The sequence below is a fragment of the Pipistrellus hanaki genome (genome assembly GCF_964339955.1).
Source record: "Pipistrellus hanaki genome assembly, contig: scaffold_62, whole genome shotgun sequence".
NCBI classification, from domain to species: Eukaryota; Metazoa; Chordata; class Mammalia; order Chiroptera; family Vespertilionidae; genus Pipistrellus; species Pipistrellus hanaki.
This window is the reverse complement of record NW_028182273.1, coordinates 160,419-183,445: the sequence shown is the minus strand read 5'-3', so window position 1 is coordinate 183,445 and position 23,027 is coordinate 160,419. Positions and strand designations below refer to the sequence as shown.

General features: G+C 58.4%; 1 protein-coding gene across 1 annotated transcript; it reads left to right on the top strand.

Annotated features, from left to right (window-relative positions):
* The first annotated feature begins 843 nt into the window (after positions 1-843).
* QSOX2 (quiescin sulfhydryl oxidase 2) lies at positions 844-20,284 on the top strand. The gene is made up of 12 exons (XM_084907354.1): positions 844-1,191; positions 6,391-6,491; positions 6,915-6,963; positions 8,518-8,623; positions 8,771-8,861; positions 9,515-9,660; positions 10,633-10,767; positions 10,925-11,054; positions 12,345-12,467; positions 12,921-13,071; positions 16,658-16,846; positions 17,970-20,284. The coding sequence occupies exons 1-12, from the start codon at positions 873-875 to the stop codon at positions 18,479-18,481; spliced, it is 2,052 nt and encodes a 683-aa protein (XP_084763480.1). The 5' UTR covers positions 844-872; the 3' UTR covers positions 18,482-20,284.
* Positions 20,285-23,027: the final 2,743 nt, after the last annotated feature.

The following is a 23,027-nucleotide window of genomic DNA, read 5'->3' as shown; positions in this document are numbered from 1 at the left end:
GAATCATCAATCAGCCGCCTCTTGCACACCCCCTACTAGAGATGTGCCCACAACTAGTGTACATGCCCTTGACTGGAATTGAACCCGGGACCTTTCAGTCCACAGACCGACGCTCTATCCACTGAGCCAAACCGGTTTCGGCATTACCAGGTTAATTGTTGACTGTAAACTAACGTGCACCCACCAGGGTAAAAGAAGCCTGTGCCTATCCTTTCACTCTTTATCCAGTCCCAGAGTTTTCCCCCACTTTGCTTTCTCCAACTTCCCGATCTATCACCAATGGATTTCATGTAACCCACTTCCTTTGATTGTAATGCATAAAACAGGGTGAAAAACTGCCATTCTCCGGAGCATTATCCCAATACGTTGAGATTCTGCTGTCTTGCAATTGTCAGCAGTTTGGCTCAAATAAACTCATAAAACCTCTTTACAGGTTTGAACGATTTTAAGTTAACACTATAAACCAGGAGTCACAGTTCTATCCTCCATCAAGGCACATGTCAAGTGTGCAGGCTCCCTCCCCAGCAGGGGGCGTGCAGGAGGCAGCCGATCATTGATGTTTCTATCTCGCTGTCTGAAATCAATAAAAATATATATATATTTTTTAAAAAGTATACTTTTAAAAATAAATATTTTTAAAATTTTTCACAAAACTGGGAGTCCTAGATTTTCGTTTGCTAAATCTCGCGAATCTCTGTCTCCGCGGAGGAGGCCGGGGCGGCGGGGGCGTGGCCTTTGAGAGGCGGGGCGTGGTCTTGAGGGGCGCCTGGGAGGCGGGGCTTCAGGCGGCGCCTGGTGCTCGGAGGCGGGACCTTGCTCACGTGACGGCGGTTGCCAGGGTGAAAGGTCAGGCGCGCCGAGCCACTTCAAACATGGCGGCGGCCGGGGCGACGGCCGGGGCGCGTAGCCCGGGGGCCCCGAAGGGGACGGCGGCCCGAGCCCGGCGCCCGCCCTCGGCGCGGCTGCCCCCGCTGCTGGTCCTGCTGGCGGCGGCGGCGGCGGGCCCGGGCCCGGGCGGCGCGGCGCTGTACCGCGCGGGCGAGGACGCCGTGTGGGTGCTGGACAGCGGCAGCGTGCGCGCCGCCACGGCCAACAGCTCGGCCGCGTGGCTGGTGCAGTTCTACTCGTCGTGGTGCGGCCACTGCATCGGCTACGCGCCCACCTGGCGGGCTCTGGCCGGGGACGTGCGAGGTGAGGCGCCCGGGCGGCCGGCCCTGCGGCGGGGACTCGCCCGGGCTCGGGGGGGGGGGGGGGGCCGCCACGCCCTTCCCCGCGGGCCTGCGCGGTCCCCGGGCCCGAGGACCCTCCTGCGAGGAAGACGGGACCTTCCCCGCCTCACCCCGCAGGTGGGGGCCGGCGGCCTCCGTGTCTCCCGGCTCCCCGCGCTGGCCTGGGGTCCCAGCGCTTCCTCGACCCCCCGGCCTTCGTCCCCGGGTGTCCTGCCTCGGACCCACCCCCTCAGGCGTCGCTCTCGGCCGAGGGTCCCGGATCTGGGAGGGTCCGCACGCAGGTCGGCCCGCAGCCGCTTTCCCTTTAAATGCTGCTTCCTCCTCCCGGTTTGGGGGCCGCCCACATGGACGCTCAGAGTGAGCCCCCACCTTGGGCACCCCAACACGGTGGTGTAGACGCAGGAGAAGTCCGTCCCAGCCTTCCACCGGGAAGCTCCTGTCCAGACCCGCGGCCTCGGGCACCTGCCGTCCGGGACCCCGCCCCGTCCGGAGTCTGTGGTTGCAGGTTCCGCTCTGATCTTGATGCCCCGAGTTCCTCATCTCCTCCATGGCGCGTGGGGTGGCCAGCGGGGTGCAGCCTCCGTCCCGCAGCCGAGCTGGCCCCGCGTTGAGAGGAGTACAGTGCTCCGAGGCGGGGCCGGCCCCGCAGGCGCCGCGCTCACCTGCCATCACGTTCCAAGACGGGACACATGGCCGTGGCCCCTTCCTGCCCTCGCTGTGGGACGTTCTCAGGTCTAAGGCGATTCACAGAGAAACTTGAAAGAAGCTTCAATAGGGTCTTTGTGGGTAATGTGAACGGTTGTCTTTCAGGTGCTTTCTCCTCTTAACGCAGGGTGTTGGGACCTTTGGATTCTGAAGGGTTTGTCCTCTGATCTAATGTTTTAACTGCCTCGTGTTCTGCACTGGTCACAGCTGAGGCAAAGCGTTCCTTAACAGGGCGGGTTTGTTTTTTAAAGCCTTTTATTTGAGAACAAACAAGCATGTCAATAATGTGGAGAGTTTTTAATTAAGTTCTCACTTGTTATTTGGTTACAGAGACAGATATATCAATTAAAATGCAGGTAGCTCTGGTAAGACATTTATCACCTATTTTTTGCATGTTTTTATTTTTGTTCAGTTTAGTTTCTGGAATACAAAAGTCGTAAACTATGATTAAAATATTGCAAACTACTCCTTCATTGAACCAGCAGGTAAGGAGCCTTGAAAATTGTCCCTGGAACTTAGCGGGTTACTTCCGAAAGTGAAACAACACATCCATCCCGAGTGGCGTGATTAACTTAACCATTAGCCAAATAAGGCTATCTGAAAAGGGCTGGACCCTGTCCAAGTCCCAGCTGGAAAAACGGGCCTGAGTCGGGAGGCAGAGACAGCTAAAAGTTAAAGACCACTGTGACCCACAGGCTGCGGGAGGCAGGCAGGGCGAGAAGGGAGGGTTTGTGGGGACCTAGGCAGAGGGTCCCAAGAGCCAAGCTGCCAGCTCTGACAGGGTCCCCTGGGACTTGATAGGGGTGCATGGTGTCAGCCCAGCCCAGGCCCGTGGGTCGGACTCTCAGCGTGAGGCCCAGCATCTGTGAACACAAGCTGGAGTCAGGGTCACTTTCCCAGGGACTTGAGGCAAGGAAGGGCCCATGGCCAAGGAGACCAGAACGTGGCGGTGGCTCCCCTCGTGATGACACACCCTCCAGTTCCCCAGCTGAGGAGTCATTAACTCTGACCCTGTGCCCCCTGGGACTGACCAGCCGCAGGCCCCTCTGTGCCTCATTTCAGCATTGGGGATGTGTTGGGAAGGAGGGCCTTCACCCTCTGCTCCCGCGCTGTGCTCCCCGCACCCCTCCGTCCAGCCTGTTAACATAGGAAGTTCCTCGCAGTAACTGTGGAGATATGATGGGCTTTATGCCCTGCCTCATGGGCCCGGAGCACCCCGTTGGGGAACCGGAAGGTCTCCGGGGGTATGCCGAATGAAGGCTTCATAGGCAGCAGTTAAAGGTCATTTCAGGCAAGGACACCCTCCCCAGGGGAATGGGGGCCTGTCGGGCAGATGGTGACCCCCTGGTTGGATCAGGAGGGGCAGACGATTACAGCTGCACCCTGCGAGGCTGCACTGCGCTGCAGAAAAAAATAAGGTGACGACAAACAAAGGTCAGCAGTTGGGAGTAACCAGTGTCACTGGGCTGTTGTGTAGATTTGGCTCAGGCTGTCCACGTCCTGCTGTTCCTGAAAACCCTTCGCCTGGAGCTGTGGTTTAGCTCCACTTGTCTGCTTCTCCCTAAAGAGGGAGACACCTATGCCTGGGGCAGGCCACACCCAGGAGCCTCTGAAATGTCTGTGGAGACTGGGCACCGTGTCCTTGGTATCTGTTCTTGCTAAAGGGAAGGCGGGCAGGTTTCCCATAACTGGCCCTGGAATTGTGGAGGAGAGACTGAGGGGGCTGGACCTGGCGCCGTGGCCACTGCACACACCTTGTCTTCCCTGTACCATCATGAGACCGAGTCACCCACTAGTGGTCACACAGCTGGGTGACAGGCTACACCGCTCCTGAACCGACTGGCTCACTCCCTGGGTCTGCAGAGAATGAGGGCGGAGGGGCCCTTAGCCCTGCCCCCCTCTGAGCTCTCCATCACCTGGACTTGGCTTCTGTGTGGCAAGGCTGCAGCCTTCTCGGTGATGAGCTGGGGCACCAGTGTCTGTTCACCAGAAGAAGGAAGGAATGGGCCTGGGAGGATGGGGTGCTGGTGGCAGTGGGAATCACCTGCAGGGATGGTGGGTGGAGAGCCCAGGAGGTCTGTGGATGGTCTCAGAGGCTGCAGGGGAGGCTAGAGACAGGCAGTGGGGGCCTCTTCCCGTTGTGGGCCCAGGTGCCCCTGTGAGACACAGCCTCATCACACCTGCACCGGGAGGAAGCCAGGTCGTAAACGCTGCTTCCCATCTCACATGTTGTGATGCCTGAGGCCTGGAGGACCCCATACAGCCTGAGCTGAACATCGCTGGGCCCTGGGCTCGGTGAGGCTCAGAGACATGCCTGCACTCCGCACACAGCTTCTGCGTAACCGGGACTGCGCTGCTCCGTTGTGTGGGGCTGAATTTCCACCTGTCCGTATGTGGCTTGAACTTGGAGTTTATCCGAAAAGACCTTTGCTCAGCCAGGAAGGGCCCTGCACCAGGTGGGAGAATTGCCTTCCCATGGCTGGACCGTGGTGTTAGGAACCCCTACGCCACCTTGACTGCACGAGGGTGGAGAAGCCAGAACTGGGTGCTGTGCCTTGGAAACAAATCCTTTAAACCTCAGAGCTCCCACGCTGTCCTGTCGTCATCCAGACCCACTGATGCGCGGCCAGAATAGACTTCCACAGACCTTTCCTTAGGATTTGACAAGTAATAGTAAAAGGTTTAATTCTGGTAGGGTAAGCTGTATGGTTATTGGACACTAAACGTGAAATAAGAACACAGTGTACATGTTCTGTACCCGAAGCTACACTGTTCTAGTAAAAAGCCTGCTCAGATTGGCCAGAGTCAGAGAGGTGGTCTATTAAAAAAAGAACTGGTGTTGCCTCGGAAGAGGGGGGTAGTCTTATACAGCGAATATAGGCCTAAACCTATGTTTTAACTGTAAAATTAGGGGGTCGTCTTATACGCCGGAAAATACGGTAGTCTGCTGTATCTGGAGACGCAACTGTTTCACACGCGTTTTTTAAAGCCTGTGTCCTAAAAAAAAAGGCTGTGGCCACTGCTGGTGGCTCCCCTGGTGGCAGCCTTGGAGCCTCTGCCGGCACGGGCGTCGCTGGGGAAGCTGAAACCAGACGCTGTGCTTTCGGGGCACAGTGGTGTCTTCGTTGTGTGGGGGACCCAGACAGGCAGGTGGGCAGGAGGAGGGGAGGAGCCCAGCTGAATGAGGCAGAGACACTGAAGCAGCCCTTTGAAATGGCTTGCATTTTATTTGGGAACAGAGAGTGTCTCTTTTGTCTTCCCTGAATGTGCCCATCTGCCCGGAGACCTGCAGGGACAGTAACTGAAATCCTCCCTGTCTGTGTTGGGTGGCCTCCCACAGACGGCCTTCTTTCAAAGACAGACAAAGGCCTGTGAGGGTCGGCGTGCCCCTCCACCGGACGGCAGCCGGCTCCAGGGGACGTGTGTATGTGGAGTGGCAGTTACAGGCGGACTTGTGGATTCTCAGGGGTCCTAGAAGCCAGGCCCCCACCACCCTGTCCCTGCTGGTGTGCTCCAGCAAGCTCCTGCGAGATGGATGTCTGCTCTGCAGGCATTCACGACCGTGTCCCGAGTGCTCCCCGCACTCAGGTCTTTGTTTTCAGACACACCTGAAGCGGGTATGGGATGGGCTCTGTATGGAACCCGTGTTCTCCCAGGATTGCGCGTGTCAGGTGTGCAAACGGAGAGCCTCAGAGGCAGAATAAGCACTTGGTTACATTCCTGTGGAAAATGAGGTTTTCATTTTTATGCCTCCAGCCCAGTGCCTGCATCAGAGGGGGGTCTGCCTCCTGCACACTGGAAGGCCCAGCAGCTGGAGGCTGGAAACCAGGCTGGTGCCTATGGTCTGCGTTGCCCCCACCATGGGAAGGTAGCTCGGTTTCCACTTCTGGGAGCAGGATGGGCGCAGGGTGCAGAGGCAGAGGATCAGGAGCCTCTGGGTTGCATTTTGGGAGGGATGCCTGGGACAGCCAATGGAGATGGCAAGTAGGTGGGGCGCAGGGGGAGAGGGTAGGAGTTGCTATGCAAGGGTCAGCCACCCTCCAGAGCCCTGGCTCCCGAGACAGTCAGGAGCTGTGCGTCGCCGGGTGCTTGCTGCCGGGGGATCGTGTGACCACTCGCCATGATGACGTAGTTGGCAGATGGGAGTGCAGAGCCCTGTCCTTTAGAAGTGCAACTGCTGGGTACAGTGCTGGAAGTGGGGGGCCTTTGGATGGACAAGGTTCCAGCAGCTGATCATCGTTGGCACTGACAAAGGGACACACATGGCTGCATTGTTATCTCTATTTCATTCGGGTTTTTGGAGTTTTCCTTAATAAAAACGTCAGCCTGGCCGGGTTGCACAGTGGTTTGGAGCGTCGTCCTGTACGACAGAGGTGGCCGAGTCAGTCCTCGTCGGCACGACAGGAGGCAGTCAGTCCATGCTTCTCTCACGTGAAGGTCTCGCTCTGCTTTTCAGACTGGGCCGCCGCCATCCGCGTCGCTGCCCTGGACTGTGCGGAGAAAAGCAACCACGAGGTGTGCCAGGCCTACGACATCCACTTCTACCCCAGCTTCCGGGTGAGCGCCCCTGCCTCGCGGCTCCGCTGGACCTTCTCTCTGAGCTGGGCTCACCATAGGCAGTCCCCCCCAATCCGTCCCAGCATGTGAGGCGCTTCTGTAGAAGTGGTGGGGGTGTCTGCTTGCAGAGGGTCCCTTTTGGCGCCCCCTTAGGGGCGGGGAAGGCGCTGTCTGTGGCTCTGCCCTCTTGGGTCAGAGCGTGTAAGTGAAGTTGCGGGTGCGAGTCACCTGTACACGTGGCAGGAGGCCTCAGATCCACAGACACAGCCTCTGGCTCCTCCTCTGGGGCCTCGGGGCTTTGAGCAGACTTTCTGGGGGGAGGTGACTTTGGGGTACCTGATGCTTGTTGGTTGGCTAAAGATCATACATTGACAAGACACCAGCTAAGGCTGTTTCTCATTTGTCCTCTATTTTTCCTTTTAGTATTTTAGAGCATTCACAAAGGACTTTACAACTGGCGAAAACTTTAAAGGTGAGGACATAAGCACTGTGTCTTTACTGTAGGTTTGCCTCAGGCACCCATCACAACAAATGGTTCAGGAACCTGTCCTAGCCCCAGCTAAGCCTCCTGCCCACCCCTGTAAGCATTCGGCAGGCAAAGTCTCAGCAGGAGGTGTTGTTTGTTTGGCTTTTGTTACTCCTCCTCCAGGAGATTTTCTGAGAGAGTGGAAGGGAGGGAGGGAAAGAGAGACAGAGACATGGATGTGAGAGAGCCACATCGATTGGTTGCCTCCTGCATACGCCCCAAACAGGGCTGGGGATCAAACCTGCAACCAAGGTACATGCCTTTGACTAGGAAGCGAGCCTGACCCTTCAATCCATAGACTGACACTGACCATTGAGCAACACCAGCCAGGGTTCAGCAGGAAGTTTTTATTTTGTGCTCTGCCTTCTTTGGCAAACACAGCAGTGACAAAGTCTTTTGTTTGTTATACACACACACACACACACAATGAGTGGCCAGATTATTATGATCTCTAAATGCATAATCTGGCTACTCGGTGTCTATCCTATATAATAAAAGGCTAATATGCAAATTGTCTCCTCAACAAGGAGTTCGACCAGCAGGCAGGCAGGCCAACCGCCCATGTCCCCTCCCCCTGGCCAGGCTGGCTGGACCCTACCTATGCACGAATTCATGCACCGGGCCTCTATATACACACACTAAGTGGCCAGATTAGTGTGTGTGTGTGTGTGTGTGTGTGTGTGTGTGTGTCTTTTTAATGATTTCAGAGAGGAAGGGAGAGATTGAGAGAAATAGAAACATCAGTGATAAAAGATAATCATTGCCGGGACCGGTTTGGCTCAATGGATAGAGCATCGGCTTGGGGACTGAAGGGTCCCGGGTTCGATTCCGGTCAAGGGCATGTACCTTGGTTGCGGGCAGATCCCCAGTAGGGGGTGTGCAAGAGGCAGCTGATTGATGACTCTCTCTCATCGATGTTTCTAACTCTCTATCTCTCTCCCTTCCTCTCTGTACAAAATCAATAAAATATATTTAAAAAAAAAAAAAGATAATCATTGGTCAGCTGCCTCCTACATGCCCCACACTGGGGATCGAGCCCGCAACCCAGGCATGTGCCCTTTGACAAGAATCGAACCCAGGACCCTTCCATCCGCAGGCCAACGCTCGATCCAAACTGGCTAGGCGTGACAAAGTTTTTATTTTATTTTTTCAAAGTAAACTTTATAATTGAAAAAAATATTGGAGCAGTGCACATCTGGTGGTTTTTTATGAATGGGACCACCAGGTAACAGGCACCCAGATCAGGCCCCAGAGGGTGACCAGTCAGCCCACGGTGACTGCGTTCTAGTCAGAGGACGTCCTGCCTGGTGTAAACCAGGTGTGGGCGGAGTTGGCGTGCCCGGCTTATGCCTGCACGCCTGTGTCACCTCACCATGCAGCCTCCTGTCGTGGGACTCGCTGCTGTCCGTACCAAGCTCTCGGTGATGAGGCACCCCGCTGGGGACCTGGGTTTGGGGGGCAAGTGGGGAGTCCCCGAGGTGATGGTGGTTGCTTCCCCAGGGCCTGACCGAGAGCTGCAGATGGTGAGACAAGCCATGATCGACTTCCTGCAGAACCACACGGACGCAAACAGGCCTCCCGCCTGCCCGGCTTTGGACCCTATTCGGTGCGTGGTTCCGGAAGAGAAAATGGCATGTTAGGTGTCGAATTAATTCTACAAAACTCAGATGCGCACTAAATGGGATGGGCACTCTACCTGGTGGCCAGCTCACTGTTCCCAAAAGCACTAAAAGCCTTTTTTTCCTCTTAAAAGGCCCAGTGACGTTCTTTCTCTCATTGACAACCATGAGGGCTACTATGTGGCTATTCTGTTTGAGAGCAACAGCTCGTATGTTGGACGTGAGGTACCGTGTCTTTATCCTGTTAGGTTCTGATGTGATGGGTTCAGCACGGGGCCTGGGCCTAGATTCCGGGGGTGAGAATTGGCTGGTTTTTGGAGAAGACAATGGGGGAGTGTCTCTGAGGGCAGGAGAAGAGGGCACAGGCTGGCCTTGTCCCCGAGTGGGCATGGGGTTCAGGGGGCGGGGACGGAGCTAGTGTTGCTGCTGTGCTCCTGTCTCTGTTTGGTTGTTGTATTCTGGGCTCCCAACTTTTAGCCAGATGGCTACCAGGTGGAGGCAGCAGCTCCCCAGCTCTGCTCAGAGTCGAATCCTCCCCCCTGTCCCCACCTGGGCCCAAGGCAGAGGCCAGGGCCCCGTTGCTGTCGGAGATGCTGGGGCTGGCTCCAGGGGCGGGGGCACTTGATGGTCAGTTTCGTGGAGGACATGCTGGCTGGGACAGGACCGCACAGGGCCACTGGCAGGTCCCCTCGGACCGTCTGTGGTTTCTGCCAGGGTGTCCGTCACGCTCAGTTGCCTTAGATGTGACCGTCTGGTTGTGGAGAAGACAGGTGCAGAGTGTTCCCGGTAACGCTGCTCTGGTTCCGTGAGCAGGACTCCCTCTGCATCGCTCCCTGCGGACCCGCCTGGGCCCAGGGTGACCTTCCCTCCTCATGCAGGTGATCCTAGACCTGAGTCCTTACGAGAACATCGCAGTGAAGAGAGCCCTGGACAGCGACCCGGCCTTTCTGGAGAAGCTTGGCATCTCTTCCGTTCCTTCCTGTTACCTGATTTACCCAAATGGATCCCACGGGTTAATTAACATGTAAGAGTAGTTTGGCTGAAGAACTGCTTGAAGGTGGCATCCCAGAACCACCCGGGTGGGAGCTCATGCCAAGCCAGACGTGGTCTGGTCCGCATCTGTGTCTGGCGGTGGGGGGAGGAAGGGCGAAGAGTCGTGGGGGGCACCCACCCTCCCCAGTGAGCAGTGGGCACGGGTGGGCTCTGGACTCCATCCCCTCAGTCCACTCTCCTTCCTGAGATGCACAGAAGCCATGAGAGCACAGATGGCCTCTTCACTGGGCCCCTGAGATAAACCAGAATTGGAAAAGATTGTGGGAGGGTTAGGTCGCCTCTGAAACCTGGGCTGCCTGCCTGGTCCCCACCTCTCCGCCCCCCTTCGTGGTTCTCACGCACCCCGCTGGCCTGGGGACCTCGGGCTTTTGTGGAACTGGGCGTCTGTACCACCTGCGGCCAAGCTCCTTAGGACTGAGCACCGGGCCTGCAGCAGAGGCCGGGCCCGGCTCAGCCACTGCCCTCTCCCGGCTCCCTGAGCACTGCCGTTCGCCTCAAAGACCAAGGATCGTTTACGTTGGAGTGTCATCTGTAGGATGTAACTTAGAGTGTGGTTGATACTGTGCCCTGCGTACTTTGCATGACCTTGAGCTTCTAGAAGGTCTCAGTCGGCCTTCACACACCCTGTAGCTTGAGGGGCCCGTGTGCAGCAGGATCGGGAGGACCGAGGCCGAGGCCACCACACGTCATAGAGCTGGTGCAGGGATGCTCAGCCGCTCCACGGCCCACGGTGTCCCTGAGCAGCTGGGCTCAGGGTAGTGTGGGTTTGTCTCGTGTCCTGGGGAGAGGGGCATGGGGTCAGCTCCGAGGCCACACCCAGGGCACCTGCAGTGAAAGGTAGGAGAGGGGAGTACAGCTTCCCTCCCTCACGAAGGGGCCTGGGCAGCTCAGGGCCAGATTTGGGCTCCAGCTCAGCCCACACCCACCCACCCCTTTCTCGCAGCGCGAAGCCTCTCCGGTCATTTTTTTCCTCTTATTTGAAGTCGTTGCCAGATGTGAGGAAAAAGTCGCTTGCGTTTCCTGAAAAGCCAAGCAAAGAAGAAAACTCTGAAGTCGTGGTGTGGAGGGAGTTTGACAGGCAAGTGCTCCCTTTGGACAGGAGGGGCGGGGGGTGAGCACCAGGAAGCCGGGTGACAGGAAGCTGCGGGCTCAGCTCGCTGGCGGCTCGGGCCCCCCTGGGTGGTGGGGGGCTCCCTGGAGAGAAGGCATTCACACCTGGCTCTGTGATATCTCAGGTCAAAACTGTACACAGCGGACCTGGAGTCGGGGCTGCACTACCTCCTGAGGGTGGAGCTGGCCGCCCACAGGACACTGGCCGGAGCCGAGCTGAAAACACTGAAGGACTTTGTTACTATCGTTGCCAAGGTGTGTGAGGTCTGCTCTGGGCTGGGGGCTCAGTCCGTGGACGTGCGGTTTGCTGACCAACGATGTCCAACCCGCTTTCGGTACTGGGAGCGTGGCTCATGCAGATGCCAGGCCTGAGGGGGCACTAAGCAGGGGGTCTGGGGGAGGGGGGGCATGGGCAGGAGGGCAATCTCCGGGGGTACTTACCCAGGGGGGTGGTGAGTATGGTGGGAGCTGTGGGACTGACTCGGTGTGGCTGGGCCAGCAGCCCCATGACATGGGGGATGGGGACAACAGGAGTAGGCAGACAGCATCTCAGGAGGGTACAGCGTGGCCGCTATCCTCATCCTCTGGGTCTGCTGCGGGGTGGGGGGTGCCCAGGACCAGTGCTGTGGGTGCCTCTCCTTTAGTAGGAGGTCGCGTGATGTTCATGGAAGTTTAGTTCCTGCCTTTGCGGACTGTTGTTTTCTGGCCCAGATGATTCTGGGAGGAGGGAGGCTGGAGGCCCCCCTCAGGTTCCTGGAGCAGGTCTGAGCCCTGGTTCTCTTGCCCCCGCAGCCCTGTCTGGGCCTGGCTGTGGCTCCTCTGCTCTCAGACTCCTGGGGTAGCCTAGCCGGGGTCCTAGGGCCCAGCAGAGACCTAGGGCCCCATTCGCAGCACTGCAACACGATGCTTGTTTTGTCTTAAGAAATACGGAGGCTGGACTTAAGAGGTTTTTTTGCCTCATGTAAGGTCCCTAAACAGATTCGCATTCCACACTTTGCATGGTCAGAGATTGCTCACTGAGTTTTGAGAAAATGGAGGAGATAGAACTTACGTTTAAAAGAATAACCGGGAGGTGCCTAGTGCGTTTCCCACGAGTAAAGGAAAGCTGCTGCACGCACGGGCTTTGATCCTTTGTGGGTTCAGAATTCTGGAATCTCCGGGATGTCCTCCTGCTCATGGGTCAGCGGCTCAGCGGTCGGCCCCTCGGCCTCTGCTGTCAGCACCAGCTCAGCGAGCGGCGGGCCCAGCCCTGGGGCCAGGGTGGCCGCATCCTTAGCCGCCTTCCTCAGACTCGGGCTGGAGATTCCTGCTCGTAGTTGGTAGTGGTCCTGGGCGGCTTGTCAGGAGAGCGTTTCTGGAGCTGACAGTGCGCGATCACTGCTGTTCTTCAGCATGGATGTCATCTCGTAAGACATAGCTCAGGTGTGAGGGGCCCTCTCGGCAGCGCCGCTCTGCCTGTCTCCTGGCGCTGTGCTCGGGTGTGGGGTTGCCGGGTGAGGGGCTGCCTGCCTTTCCAGGGGCCTAAGTGTGGTGCTTCCCCCTCAGCTGTTCCCCGGTCGCCCGCCCGTCAGGAAGCTGCTGGAGATGCTGCAGGAGTGGCTGGCCAGCCTCCCTCTGGACCGGGTCCCCTACAACGCCGTCCTGGACCTGGTCAACAACAAGATGCGGGTGCGCACCTCCCGCTCCTGCCCACCTCCTCAGGCCCCTCTGGGTGGTCTCTGTCCCGTCCCCATGGCACCTGCATGTCTACTCCTCTGCCCTGGTGCTGTCCGCTCCCTGCCGAGTCCTCGGGGCACGGACGTTGGTGACGGCCACCGCACAGGCAGGGGTGGTTTCTCAGGGGTGGCACTGGGGCTTGCAGAAAATTTTGAGTTTGCACCTAAACCAATGTGTTTAGTAAGAGTGTGGCTGAGCTGCCCTTCAGCCTGGTGCCCGTAGTGAGGGTCGCTGAGAGCCTCATCCTCCCAGGACCAGCTGTGCCAGGTTGTGGTGTGCACGGGCCTGGTGTGAGCATGTCGGATACGTGTCTCCATGTGTGACTACCCTGTCAGAGGACACGCACCAACTATTTGTATTTCTACTTCTAAGAGTTCAATTATCTGTTATTCTTTCTTTTCTCAGATTTCTGGAATATTCCTCACTAATCAGATTAAGTGGGTTGGATGTCAAGGAAGCCGCCCGGAGTTGAGGGGTTACACGTGTTCTCTCTGGAAGTTGTTCCACACTCTGACTGTTCAGGCCGGGATCCAGCCTGACGCGCTGGGTGACACAGGTAACGTCCCTGCACGGCCATGGCGCTGTCTGCCCCTGCATACCTGGGATGCCGGCCAGGGCCCTCGGAAGCTCAGAGTGGGGGTTCGCTGTAAGACCGTGTGTTGTCGAGGCTCTGGGGTCCCCTGCTAAGCAGGCGGAGGGAGCGTCTTTTCACGTCGCAGACCCCACTCACCCGATGCCGAATTCTCCCTCCCTGGGCCCAGCACCTGCAGGGGCCCTGCAGCCGCCCAGACCCGGCCCGGGGAGGGCCTGTGTGGGAATCTCTGCTTGTGCTTTAAACGTATGAGACTCAGTGGAAAAGGGTGTGCTTCACCTCTCGATGCATAACAAGTTACCCTAAACCCAGCAGCTTGAAACAGTGCACTCTTGTCTCACAGCGACTGTGGGTCAGGAATCTGATGTGGCCAAGCCGAGTCCTCTGCAGGGCAGTGTGTCCGCCTGAGGGCCAGGGTCTCACCTGAAGGTCCGACTGGGAGAGGACCCCGTCCTCACGTGGTGGAGGCAGCCGTGTCACTGCTAGCTGTTCCTCCCCGTGTCCTCCCCACAGCAGCTCTCACAGCACTGGCTCCGTCAGAGTGAGTCCCTCGCTGTGCGTGTTCTTGTCGTTAGAAGTCAGCCACGGCCCCACCTGCTCACAGGAGCTGGCGACCCAGGGCCATCTCAGGGGCCACCTGCCACAAGGCAAAACTACCAAAGTTTGAGTGGGTTTACTAACTTCAGTCACCAGGAAGTAGCTAACGCAGCATCGTCATGTTCTGCATGCTCCGTAGACACTGCGAAATGTGCTGGATACTTTACCCTTTGGACTTGGTTGTGCAGACACTGCCTGGCCCCAGCAGGCCGCTGGCCACACGGGACAACTGCTGTCTTAGTTGTCATTTCCCTTTTTTTAAATATGGTTTTTATTTCAGAGAGGTGGGGAGAGAGAGAGAGAAACATCAATGAGAGAGAACATCCATCGACTGCCTCCTGCACGCCCCCTACTGGGGAGCAAGCCTGCAACCGGGCATATGCCCTGACCAGGAAGAGCGCCGTGACTCCAGGTTCATAGATTGATGCTCAACCAAGGAGCCACGCCAGCTGGGCTCGGTTGTCAATTTCTTAGTTGGTGAGGTCCACTGATGCTCATGTTACATGCTGACTCACACAGTCCAGTGTTCTTCCCAGTTAAAGTGTAAACTAACTAACCCAGATGTGGTGGCTCTTGTGTGGGACCAGGGGGTGCTCGTGGGTCTGGACTCAGAAGGTCCAAGCCCTGCAGCCAGCCGCTCCTCACCACCCAGGAAGGCGCGCTCGGCCTCTGCGGGCACCGGCATCACTTCCCCACACCCTGCCAGGCAGATCGGGCTCACCCACCAGGTGCAGAGGGCAGGGCCACCCTCGGCCGTTCGTACAGCCACGCTCTCCTCCAGGCTCTCCTCCAGGCAGCACTGAGTTCTGGGGTCTCGTGGGGCAGAGGTGAGCTGTGAGACCAGAGATTCTGTGAAGAGTCAGCAGGACAGGAGCAGCATGGCTTTCGGGAAATGCGGAGCTCCCGGGTCCGGCCCTGGCAGCAGAGCTGCTAAAGGCCGCCTGGTAGCCGCCAGGCTGTGTCCCCAGGAGACTGCGAGGCGGTGCAGCGCTGCCTGGTGTCGAAGGGCGGCACACGGCAGAGCGCACGGATCCCGCGGGATCTCGCCTGGTGGTGGTGGCCATGCACATTGCAGCTCTGCTGGGAACACGTCTCGTGCTGCAGAACTGGGTCAGACGGAGACACCGGATTATGTCTTGGGAGGTTTCCCTCTCCTTATTGGACATTTAAACCCATCAACTAAAAGCCTGCGTGGCCCCTAATCCCCTCAGGTAGAGCTTGTGGTTCTTGTGCACTTTAAAGATTAGGAGGTCGCAGTGAGCAGTGCTTGGCTGGGAGAGAAAAGGAGGATTACGGTGAAGCGGAGCAGATGTCGGCCCAGGACTGCCGGCTGCTGGCGAGGGGCTACGGGCAGAGGCCAGCCGAGCGCATCACATGGCAGTCTCCTGTGGGCACTGCCCGCTGCCCTGGACACAGCTTAGGGGGCGTCGGCTCAGCACACACCTCTGAGTGGAATGGCCGCCAGCGTTAGTGACTGACCGACAGGGAAAAGGCCTCTGGGGCTTCAGGGCTAGTGGGCATGGCCATGAGGCAGAGCCATGACAGCTTCAGCCAGAGACCGTGAGGGCCTGCTGTTGGTTCTGACTGATTCAGTCTCAAAAGTGTGCCTTTTGTTTTCCCGTTAGTTTGCTGCGTGTCTTTTAACGCTGACATTTAATGTGTAACCTCAAGGACTCCCTGTGTGCTTAACCTCCTCCTCGCTGTCTGACGGGCCTGCTGGGCCCAGCCCAGGCTGCCCTGCCCTGTGGCTTTCCCAGGGCATGTTAGTGCCACGCTGACTCTGCCCCTCCCTTCCCCCCGGTCTTGTGGCTGCTTCCCAAAACGTCAGGGTGTGTTTACTCGGGCCCCATGCCAGGCTGTAATGGGGGGCGGGGGACTGGGGGGGAAATGCTGGAGCGCTCCCACCAGAGGTTCAGCCCCTCCTCAGAGGGCAGGTCCTGGTGCCTGCCGTTCCCCAGACAGCCCTGGCACTGCCCATCCGGCCCAGGCTGCCCGCGAGCTCCAGCCACTGCACTGGGCTTGTGTTGTGCAAGGACTTGGGAGCGACACAGCACTTAGTCAGGAGCGCCCGGCGCCAGCCGTGGGCTGCTTGTGAGGTGGGAGGCAGAGCCCTGCTCTGGGGTGAAGCCAGAACCTGGTCGGAAGTCAGAGGCGCAGCTCGCCCCTGGCGGTCCTTCCTCTGGTGCTCGTTCTGGGGGCTGCACAGGTGCATGTCAGATTCGACGAACACTGGACAAATAAACAAAGTTTAAGTTTATGTGACCACAAAAAAGCAACAGCTTCTATTTTCATAGAAACATACGTTTATTTCGATAAACATGCTGAATACAAAGGCTGAAATAGATGAGTCATTGTTAACAAAATAATAGGACATTTTAATAAAAATTAATATATTTTCTTGAACATTAACTTACTAGATACTAAATAACTGCATAAATTAATAAGTGTAATGCAAATAAACCTATTCTTCTTGTTCTCCGAAAGCAAAATATTTCCTGTTGCACACACCAAAAAAGTGAGTCCAAGATGAAGGATATGGCCATTGGCTGCTAAAATATTTGCTGCTGATATTTGTGGAGAGAAATGGTGTGCCTGCGCTTGAGGCGCGTAAGGGAAAGGATGCAGCACACTTACAGTAACCGGTCATCAGTGAACGTTGTAGTTTGATATAAACTATTATGTATAACAGGATAGTGTAAAAATTAAGTTACGAAATGTTTATTAAAATGTTTCCCACATACCGTTATATTGGCTGGGCCGCAAAAACATGCGTTGTGGGCCGCGAGTTTGACATGCTTGCTGTCTGTTTGGGAAGGTGCTGCTCCTCCCCGTTCAGCGCCAGGCCTGGGCCGGTTCCTGGTTCCCGGCACCACCCCAGCCCTGGTTCCTGTGGGAACCGTCAGACACGTTCTGTGCTCTGTTCCCGCAGTGCCACGGTGCTTGCTCCCTGCAGGTTTCGAAGACGACCCCCAGGCGGTGCTGCAGACCATCCGGAGGTACCTACTCACCTTCTTCGGCTGTAAGGAGTGTGGGGAGCATTTTGAGGAAATGGCTAAAGAGTCCATGGATTCCGTGAAAACCCCAGACCAAGCTATCCTCTGGCTGTGGAAGAAACATAACCTCGTGAACAGCCGCCTGGCAGGTAAGCAGAAGCCGTGGTGGCCTGCCCATGCCCGTCGGCGGGTCCTGTAGGGGGCGGGGGAGCACTGATTGTGGGGATGGCCTGACCTCGGTGCCGCTCCGCCTCCCCGGGCTCACAGCCAGCGCCAGCCCCGCTCTGACATCGGTTTCAGGACCTTCCAGGGTGTCTGCCTTCCAGACTCTTCTCTCCCTCGAGCCTCGTGGGAGCTGACAGGCAACATGTACCCCCTGAGGAGCCCACGAGGCCCAGTAGATGGAGGGGGAGGCTTGGGTCATGATTAATTTTCAGGAAGGAATTTTAGTGTCATTAAAATCTGCTCTCAGATGATAAATCAAACTCCTCAAAATGGCTTTGTTTAAAACCTAAGTAGGGCGCATACATTTTCTCAGAGTTAAGTAATTCAAACTGCTCCTAAATCAGAGGCAGATTAAAATTAGGCTTAAACATAATTCCGCTCAGAAGTAAATCTTGATAGAGATGAACAGAAAAACCCCTAAACTGCTGGTTTTATTTAATCCACTGTCTTACAAAAACATACGACAACGCAAGCAATAAAGAAAATTGGTTGCTCTTTGCACCAGAGCTGCCTGCTGGCTCTGGTCACGTGGTGTGGCCCCGGCCCCTCCTGTTTGCTGGCCTTGCTCTCCTGTTGTTGCAGGTGGAGGCACCTCCGTGGAGGCCCTGCTGCAGGTGTCGGGCCTTCCCGTGCCTCTCCCTACCACCTGTGCTCCCAGCAACTCTGAGGTTGCACTGGCAGCACTGAGCTCCAGGAGCCTGTGCCCCCTCCCCCGTCATCACCCTGCCACAGAAATGGGCTTTCTACAGCCCATGGGAGTGTCTCCTAGCCCCGTAGTCCCCGGCCCACTTCTAGCAAAGCAGTGGGACAGACAGGAGCAGGGCAGGGGAGTGGCAGCCGCCCGAGGGACATGGCCGCTGCTGTGCAGGAAAGGTGAGGAGAGGATTGTAGGCGTCATCCAGTCCCCACGGAGGTCCCAGGGTATGGGTGGGCCAAGAAGGTGGGGGAGACAGGCACCTGACGTGGCGGGAGGCCTGTGGCGTGGCAGCCGTGGGGGGTGGGTAAGTTGAGGGAAGACCTCCCCAGCTGCCTCCCTCCCGCGCCCAGGCCACCTGAGCGAGGACCCCAGGTTCCCCAAGGTCGCGTGGCCCACTCCGGACCTCTGCCCCACCTGCCACGAGGAGCTGCGGGGCCTGGACAGCTGGGACGAAGACCAGGTGCTGCTGTTCCTGAAGCGGCACTACAGCAGCGACAACCTCGTGCACACGTACGCCGCGGCCCTGGGCGGCACGGGCGAGGCCGAAGAGCGGGAGGGAGGCCGAGCCAACCCAGAGAGGCCTGGAGGCCACGGGGCCCAGAGCCTGCGCCAGCCCGGGGCACTGCCCCCCACTCCTCGCCCCTCAGAGGGGTCACGCCCGGGACTGGCTGGGCCCGAGGGCCGCAGGGAGGCGGAGGCGGAGGCAGCCGCGCCCTTTCTGGGGATGGGCTTCTCCAGCTTGGACATGAGCCTCTGCGTCCTGCTCTACGTGGCCTCCGCCACCTTCCTGATGGTGATGTTCTTCTTCTTCCGAGTGCGCTCCCGGCGCTGGAAGGTCCGGCACCGCCACCCGTCCGTGTAGGGGGGGGCCCACCCGCACCTGCGGCTTGAATGTCTCTAATCAGGGATGACAGGCGGGGCCTGCTTCCCGCCGATGGCAGCTGTGGTCCCAGAGCTGGGGCTGTGTGTGTTCTCGGCCTATGTGCGGTTCGTGGGCACCTCTGACTGATCCATAGCAAAGCGACTTCTAGGTTTTTACTCTTCTAGGTCTGAAAACGGGAGTGGGGGGCGGTCCAGGCCAAAAAGAATGTTTGCACCCACTTTCACCTCAAGTTTACTGGGCTCCACGGCTGTTGTGCACGGCCTCCTCTGGGGATTTGGAGAAAAACCCAGCCCTTCCCCACGGAGAGTAAGGGGTGACTGAATGCATCCAGGGACCCCCTGGCCCCGCACCGTGCCTCCCCCCACCCACCATGGAGAGTGGACTTGGTGAGGGACGGGGGGGGGGGGGGGGGTGATCGTCTGACTCTGCAGGGGCAGTGCTTTGTCCTGTTGGTGGTTAACTGGTGATGAGAGAGCTCAGTGCATGAGGGCCGCCCAGGTTGCCTGTCCCCCTGGCAGTTGGGAGACTCTGAGCCCGAGAGCAGAGCTTCCAACTGGGCCCCTGTCATCTAAGCCCCTGCCATCCAGCACCTGAAGCCCTCCTGAGCCACTGCCCCGAGCCGGAATGGGTGGTGCACGGGGTCTCGCTGGCACCTCTAAGGCCAAACTTCATTTGCCTGAAGCTGTTTTACACAGGTCCTGGTACAGGGCCTATCCCCCGGCTTTGATGGTTAATTGTTTACCATTCAATGATTTTAACACTTTATTTATAAAACCCAAAACATTCAGAGGTAAAGTGAATGCATAAACAAACTCCTGGGGGCATTTCCTTTGACACCCTTATGCAGGCGCACAGCAATGTGCACCCCCATGTCCTTGCCCATGTGTGTGTCCATGTGTGTGCTCCCATGTATATGTGCCCCCGTGTGTGCGTGCTTGTCACGGGGATGGTGGCAAGTAGTTCTTCCCACTGTGCCTGTGGTGTCCTCACGCGCCCTCATTGCAGCTGCTAAGCACGTGTGGGCCACTCGCACCAGGTCCTGCCCCAGCCCAGCTCGGGGGAGCACAAAGGTGGTGCCTACAACACTACCACCAGCCTGGTGCCCCCCTGCGGGCAGGCATGGCCGGGAACAGGGCGCCTGCCCTGGGCTGAGCCTCTGCCACCCCTGCCAGAGGTTTCACCCCTAGAAGCCCCTGGTTTAAACCTGAGGCTCGTGTGCCTGGTGACTGAAGGCACCATATTGTTTCCTTGCAACTTGAAAATGGGCTGGTTTACAGAGTCCACAGGAAATGCTGGGCCTCTCATTAAACTGCCTTAGGCTCGTGTCAAATGTCATTTTCTCCCCCAAAGCAAGTTTCTGTGAGCAGTGAGCACTGTCCTACATCAACCCATTTGACAGGCAGTGTTGGCTTCTAAAGTTCATAGTAATATTGTGGTTTGAGGTCACGTCTGTTACATCAGGGGCAAGGTTCCAGCAGACCGCCAGTGCCATGCGGCCACGGGAGGGGTCTCACCTGCAAGTGTGAGCCGCCTTGCACACCTCACATGGTGGCCCGCTCAGAACTGGATGCTACCTTCAGGTCTGTTTTCTAAAGTTGTGAGTATTGAGACAATACAATGGTTCAATAATTTAAATGTATTTATTTTTAACGGGAGAATTTGGTTAAAAAGAAGCTAATTGACATGAAAATGTCTGAAATTTCTTACGTGCAAAGAAAGTGAACATTTTGTATTTAAAAACTGTAATGTGCAAATTTTGAAATAAAAAAACCTGATGTTTGGAAAATTGTATTCTGAAATGAGAGCAACTGGGAGGTGTGTAGAACCTCTAGTGTATGGACCACACACTTAGCTCCAGAACGTCTAGGAACAGAGGGTTTGAAGACACCCCAGGGTCAGGTGGAAGGGTAAGACGGGGATAGTTAAATTACAGATGGCTCCTGAGACGAGCACCCAGCAGCCTTCCACAAAGCCGGGAGAAGTGGGGTGAGGAGTGGGGGAGGGGGGGGGGGACAGGCAGCCAACTGCATACACTGGAGAACCCCCCAGGCCCTGCCTGCCACCACAGCTCTGGGTGTGGCCTTCCTAGATCACTCTGCCACTGACACCAGTTTGTTGCCTCGGCTTCTGACTAGATTTCCCCTGCCCCCTCCTCTGCTTGGTGGGAAGAGGTCTTTAGTAACAGCGTGTGTGGCTGGAGGGAGACCTGCTGGCTGCAGTGTCTGGCTTCATTTCCCTGCCGGGCTGTGTGGTCACCCCTCCTGGCTTTTCCCAGGCCCTTCCCTCAACACAGGCAGCCCCCAGGGTGCAGTTGGGGCAGAGCACAGGGGACCAATGTGTATGGCAGCCGGGGTTGTGGTGCTGGTGTGGGTGCAGGCTCATCATCAGTGACCGCCCCCCCCCCTTCAGGCCCTTGATTCCTGAGCATTCTTGGGGACACCCCAGATGCCCCTCCTCCAGGCTGCAGTGGGGGTGGGGCTGTGGCCCGAGGTCAGGGAGGCTGTTGATGCAGAGCCGGCCTATGGGGCCTAAGCAGGGCCAGCAGGCCAGAGACGCCCTCCCAGCCGGGCCTGGACAGCCTTCCAGGAGGCTGATGCAGGAGCAGCCGGTGGGGCACCCACTTGCCACCAATGCCCAAGCCTGTGGGCGGGGCAGGGGGACAAGGAGGTGGGCAGGGAACAGAGAGGGGCGGGGGTGGAAAGGGTGGCAGGCCGAGGGATAGATGGCAGGAGGTTGGTGACTCTCGCCTCCTTCAGCACTGCGGTCAGCGCTGGGCCCTGAGGCTGGGGTGGCCATGTTGTGCCCACAGGGACGTGGGCAGCTCGACATGGACCCAGGCCTCCGAGTGCTCCAAACCCACGCGGGGGTCAAGGAGGAAGATGGCAGAGTGCCATCTGAGCCCCTCCAGCCGAGCTCCGAGCCCCCCCCCTGCCCCACTGGTGGCCGAAATAGGCCCAGGGCTGCTGCCTGCACCTTCAGTGGGACCCGGGGTAAGAGAAGCCCAAGTTTAAGGCCTCAAGCAAGGAATGGAGGGCAAGAGGCGTGGAGGCCAGCAGAGACCACCTGGGCACAGACGCAGAGGGCAGAGGGAAAGGGAGTCCCAGAAACCAGACCTTGGGCCACAGTAGAGATGGGAGAAGAGGGCAGGGTCAAGGGCCAGGAGCTCTGCCATTGTTCATGGTGGTTTGGGGGGCTTGGTCCAGGCACCCAGAGCAGAAGGGGCTTTCCTGAAGGCGCTGCTGGGCCAGTGGTGGTGCAGGCGGGAGGTGCCAAGTTTCTCTAGAGACCCACCCCCGAGCTCCCACAGTGCCCAGCAGCCCTCCCCAACCAGCCCAACAGCCCAACACCGGACCCCTGACGGGGCCCAGCCAAACTCTGCTCCCCAAGGGCCATCTTCCATCACCACTGACACTGGCGGCATTGTCGGTGGGCCAGCCAGATGCCTAGCGAGTGGGTCGTTGCCTCCTCCACGTGCTGCCTGCCCGCCCTCCACAGTCACAGCCCCTCTCAGACAGCCTCCGCAGCAGCCAATACTCCGCTGGGATCCAGGGCTTGACTCCCCTGCCCTGAGCTCAGGGTGACACTGCAGAGTGAGATGAAGGGCTGTGTGCTGGCTGCAGGGGCCTCTGATCAAAACCAAGACTTCATAGACTGGGGGCTACCGGCAGAAGACGGGGCAGGGGTGGGGGCCTTCTGTGGGACCCCGGTGCAGGGCCTGGAGCGGGCACCAACCTGCCAGTCCCCTAGCACTTCCTGAGCCTGGCCACTCCCTGTCCCACCCTGCAAGGGGCCCACCCTGCTGAGTCCTGATGGTGGCCTGCAGGGGGCTTTGCCCTGGGTAGATCAGGTCTACAAGCGGGACGAGTCGGTCCCTGCAGGCTCACCTGTTGGACTGGGGTGCGATGTCCTGTGCAGGCTGGGCGCTGAGGTGGAGAGCAGTATGTGGGGTTCTCTCCTAGAGAACCGCCTCCTTCCCGCACCCACTCGAAGCAGAAGCTCCAACCAGGAGGTCTGCGCCGCCTCAGCTCCCGGTGGTTCTCCGGCCCTTGGGCGACGTTCACCCCCGAGTCTGGGTGGCGTTCGTGCGGATCCGACGGCCTCACCAGGCCTTCCAGGTGTGGCTCTGAGTTCGAGCATCGGCGGCCGCAGGACCCTGGCCCTCGCTGGTCCTCCTCGCAGGACCCTGGAGTCCAGGCCTCAGCCCGAGCCCGGCCGTGGCGCAGGGCGAGGAAACGGCGGGGAGCTGGCGGCCCCAACCCGGCTCCTCTCGGCCCGCACGGGTCCCGGCGAAAAGGGATCAGAGCGGCGGCCGAGTCCCTGAGACTCCCGGCCCCGCCCCGCCCCGCGCCCCGCCCCCGGCGCTCCGCCCTCCCCGCGGCCGAGGCTGAGCCCCCGGCGGCCCGCGGGCGCAGCGCCCAGCAGCTTCGGAGCTGCTCGGACGTCGGCCCGGGGCCACTGAGGCCGCGGCCTGGCGGGGCCCCGAGGAAGTTCGGGGCCGGATCGCGGCGGCCCCGGGCGGCGGCCC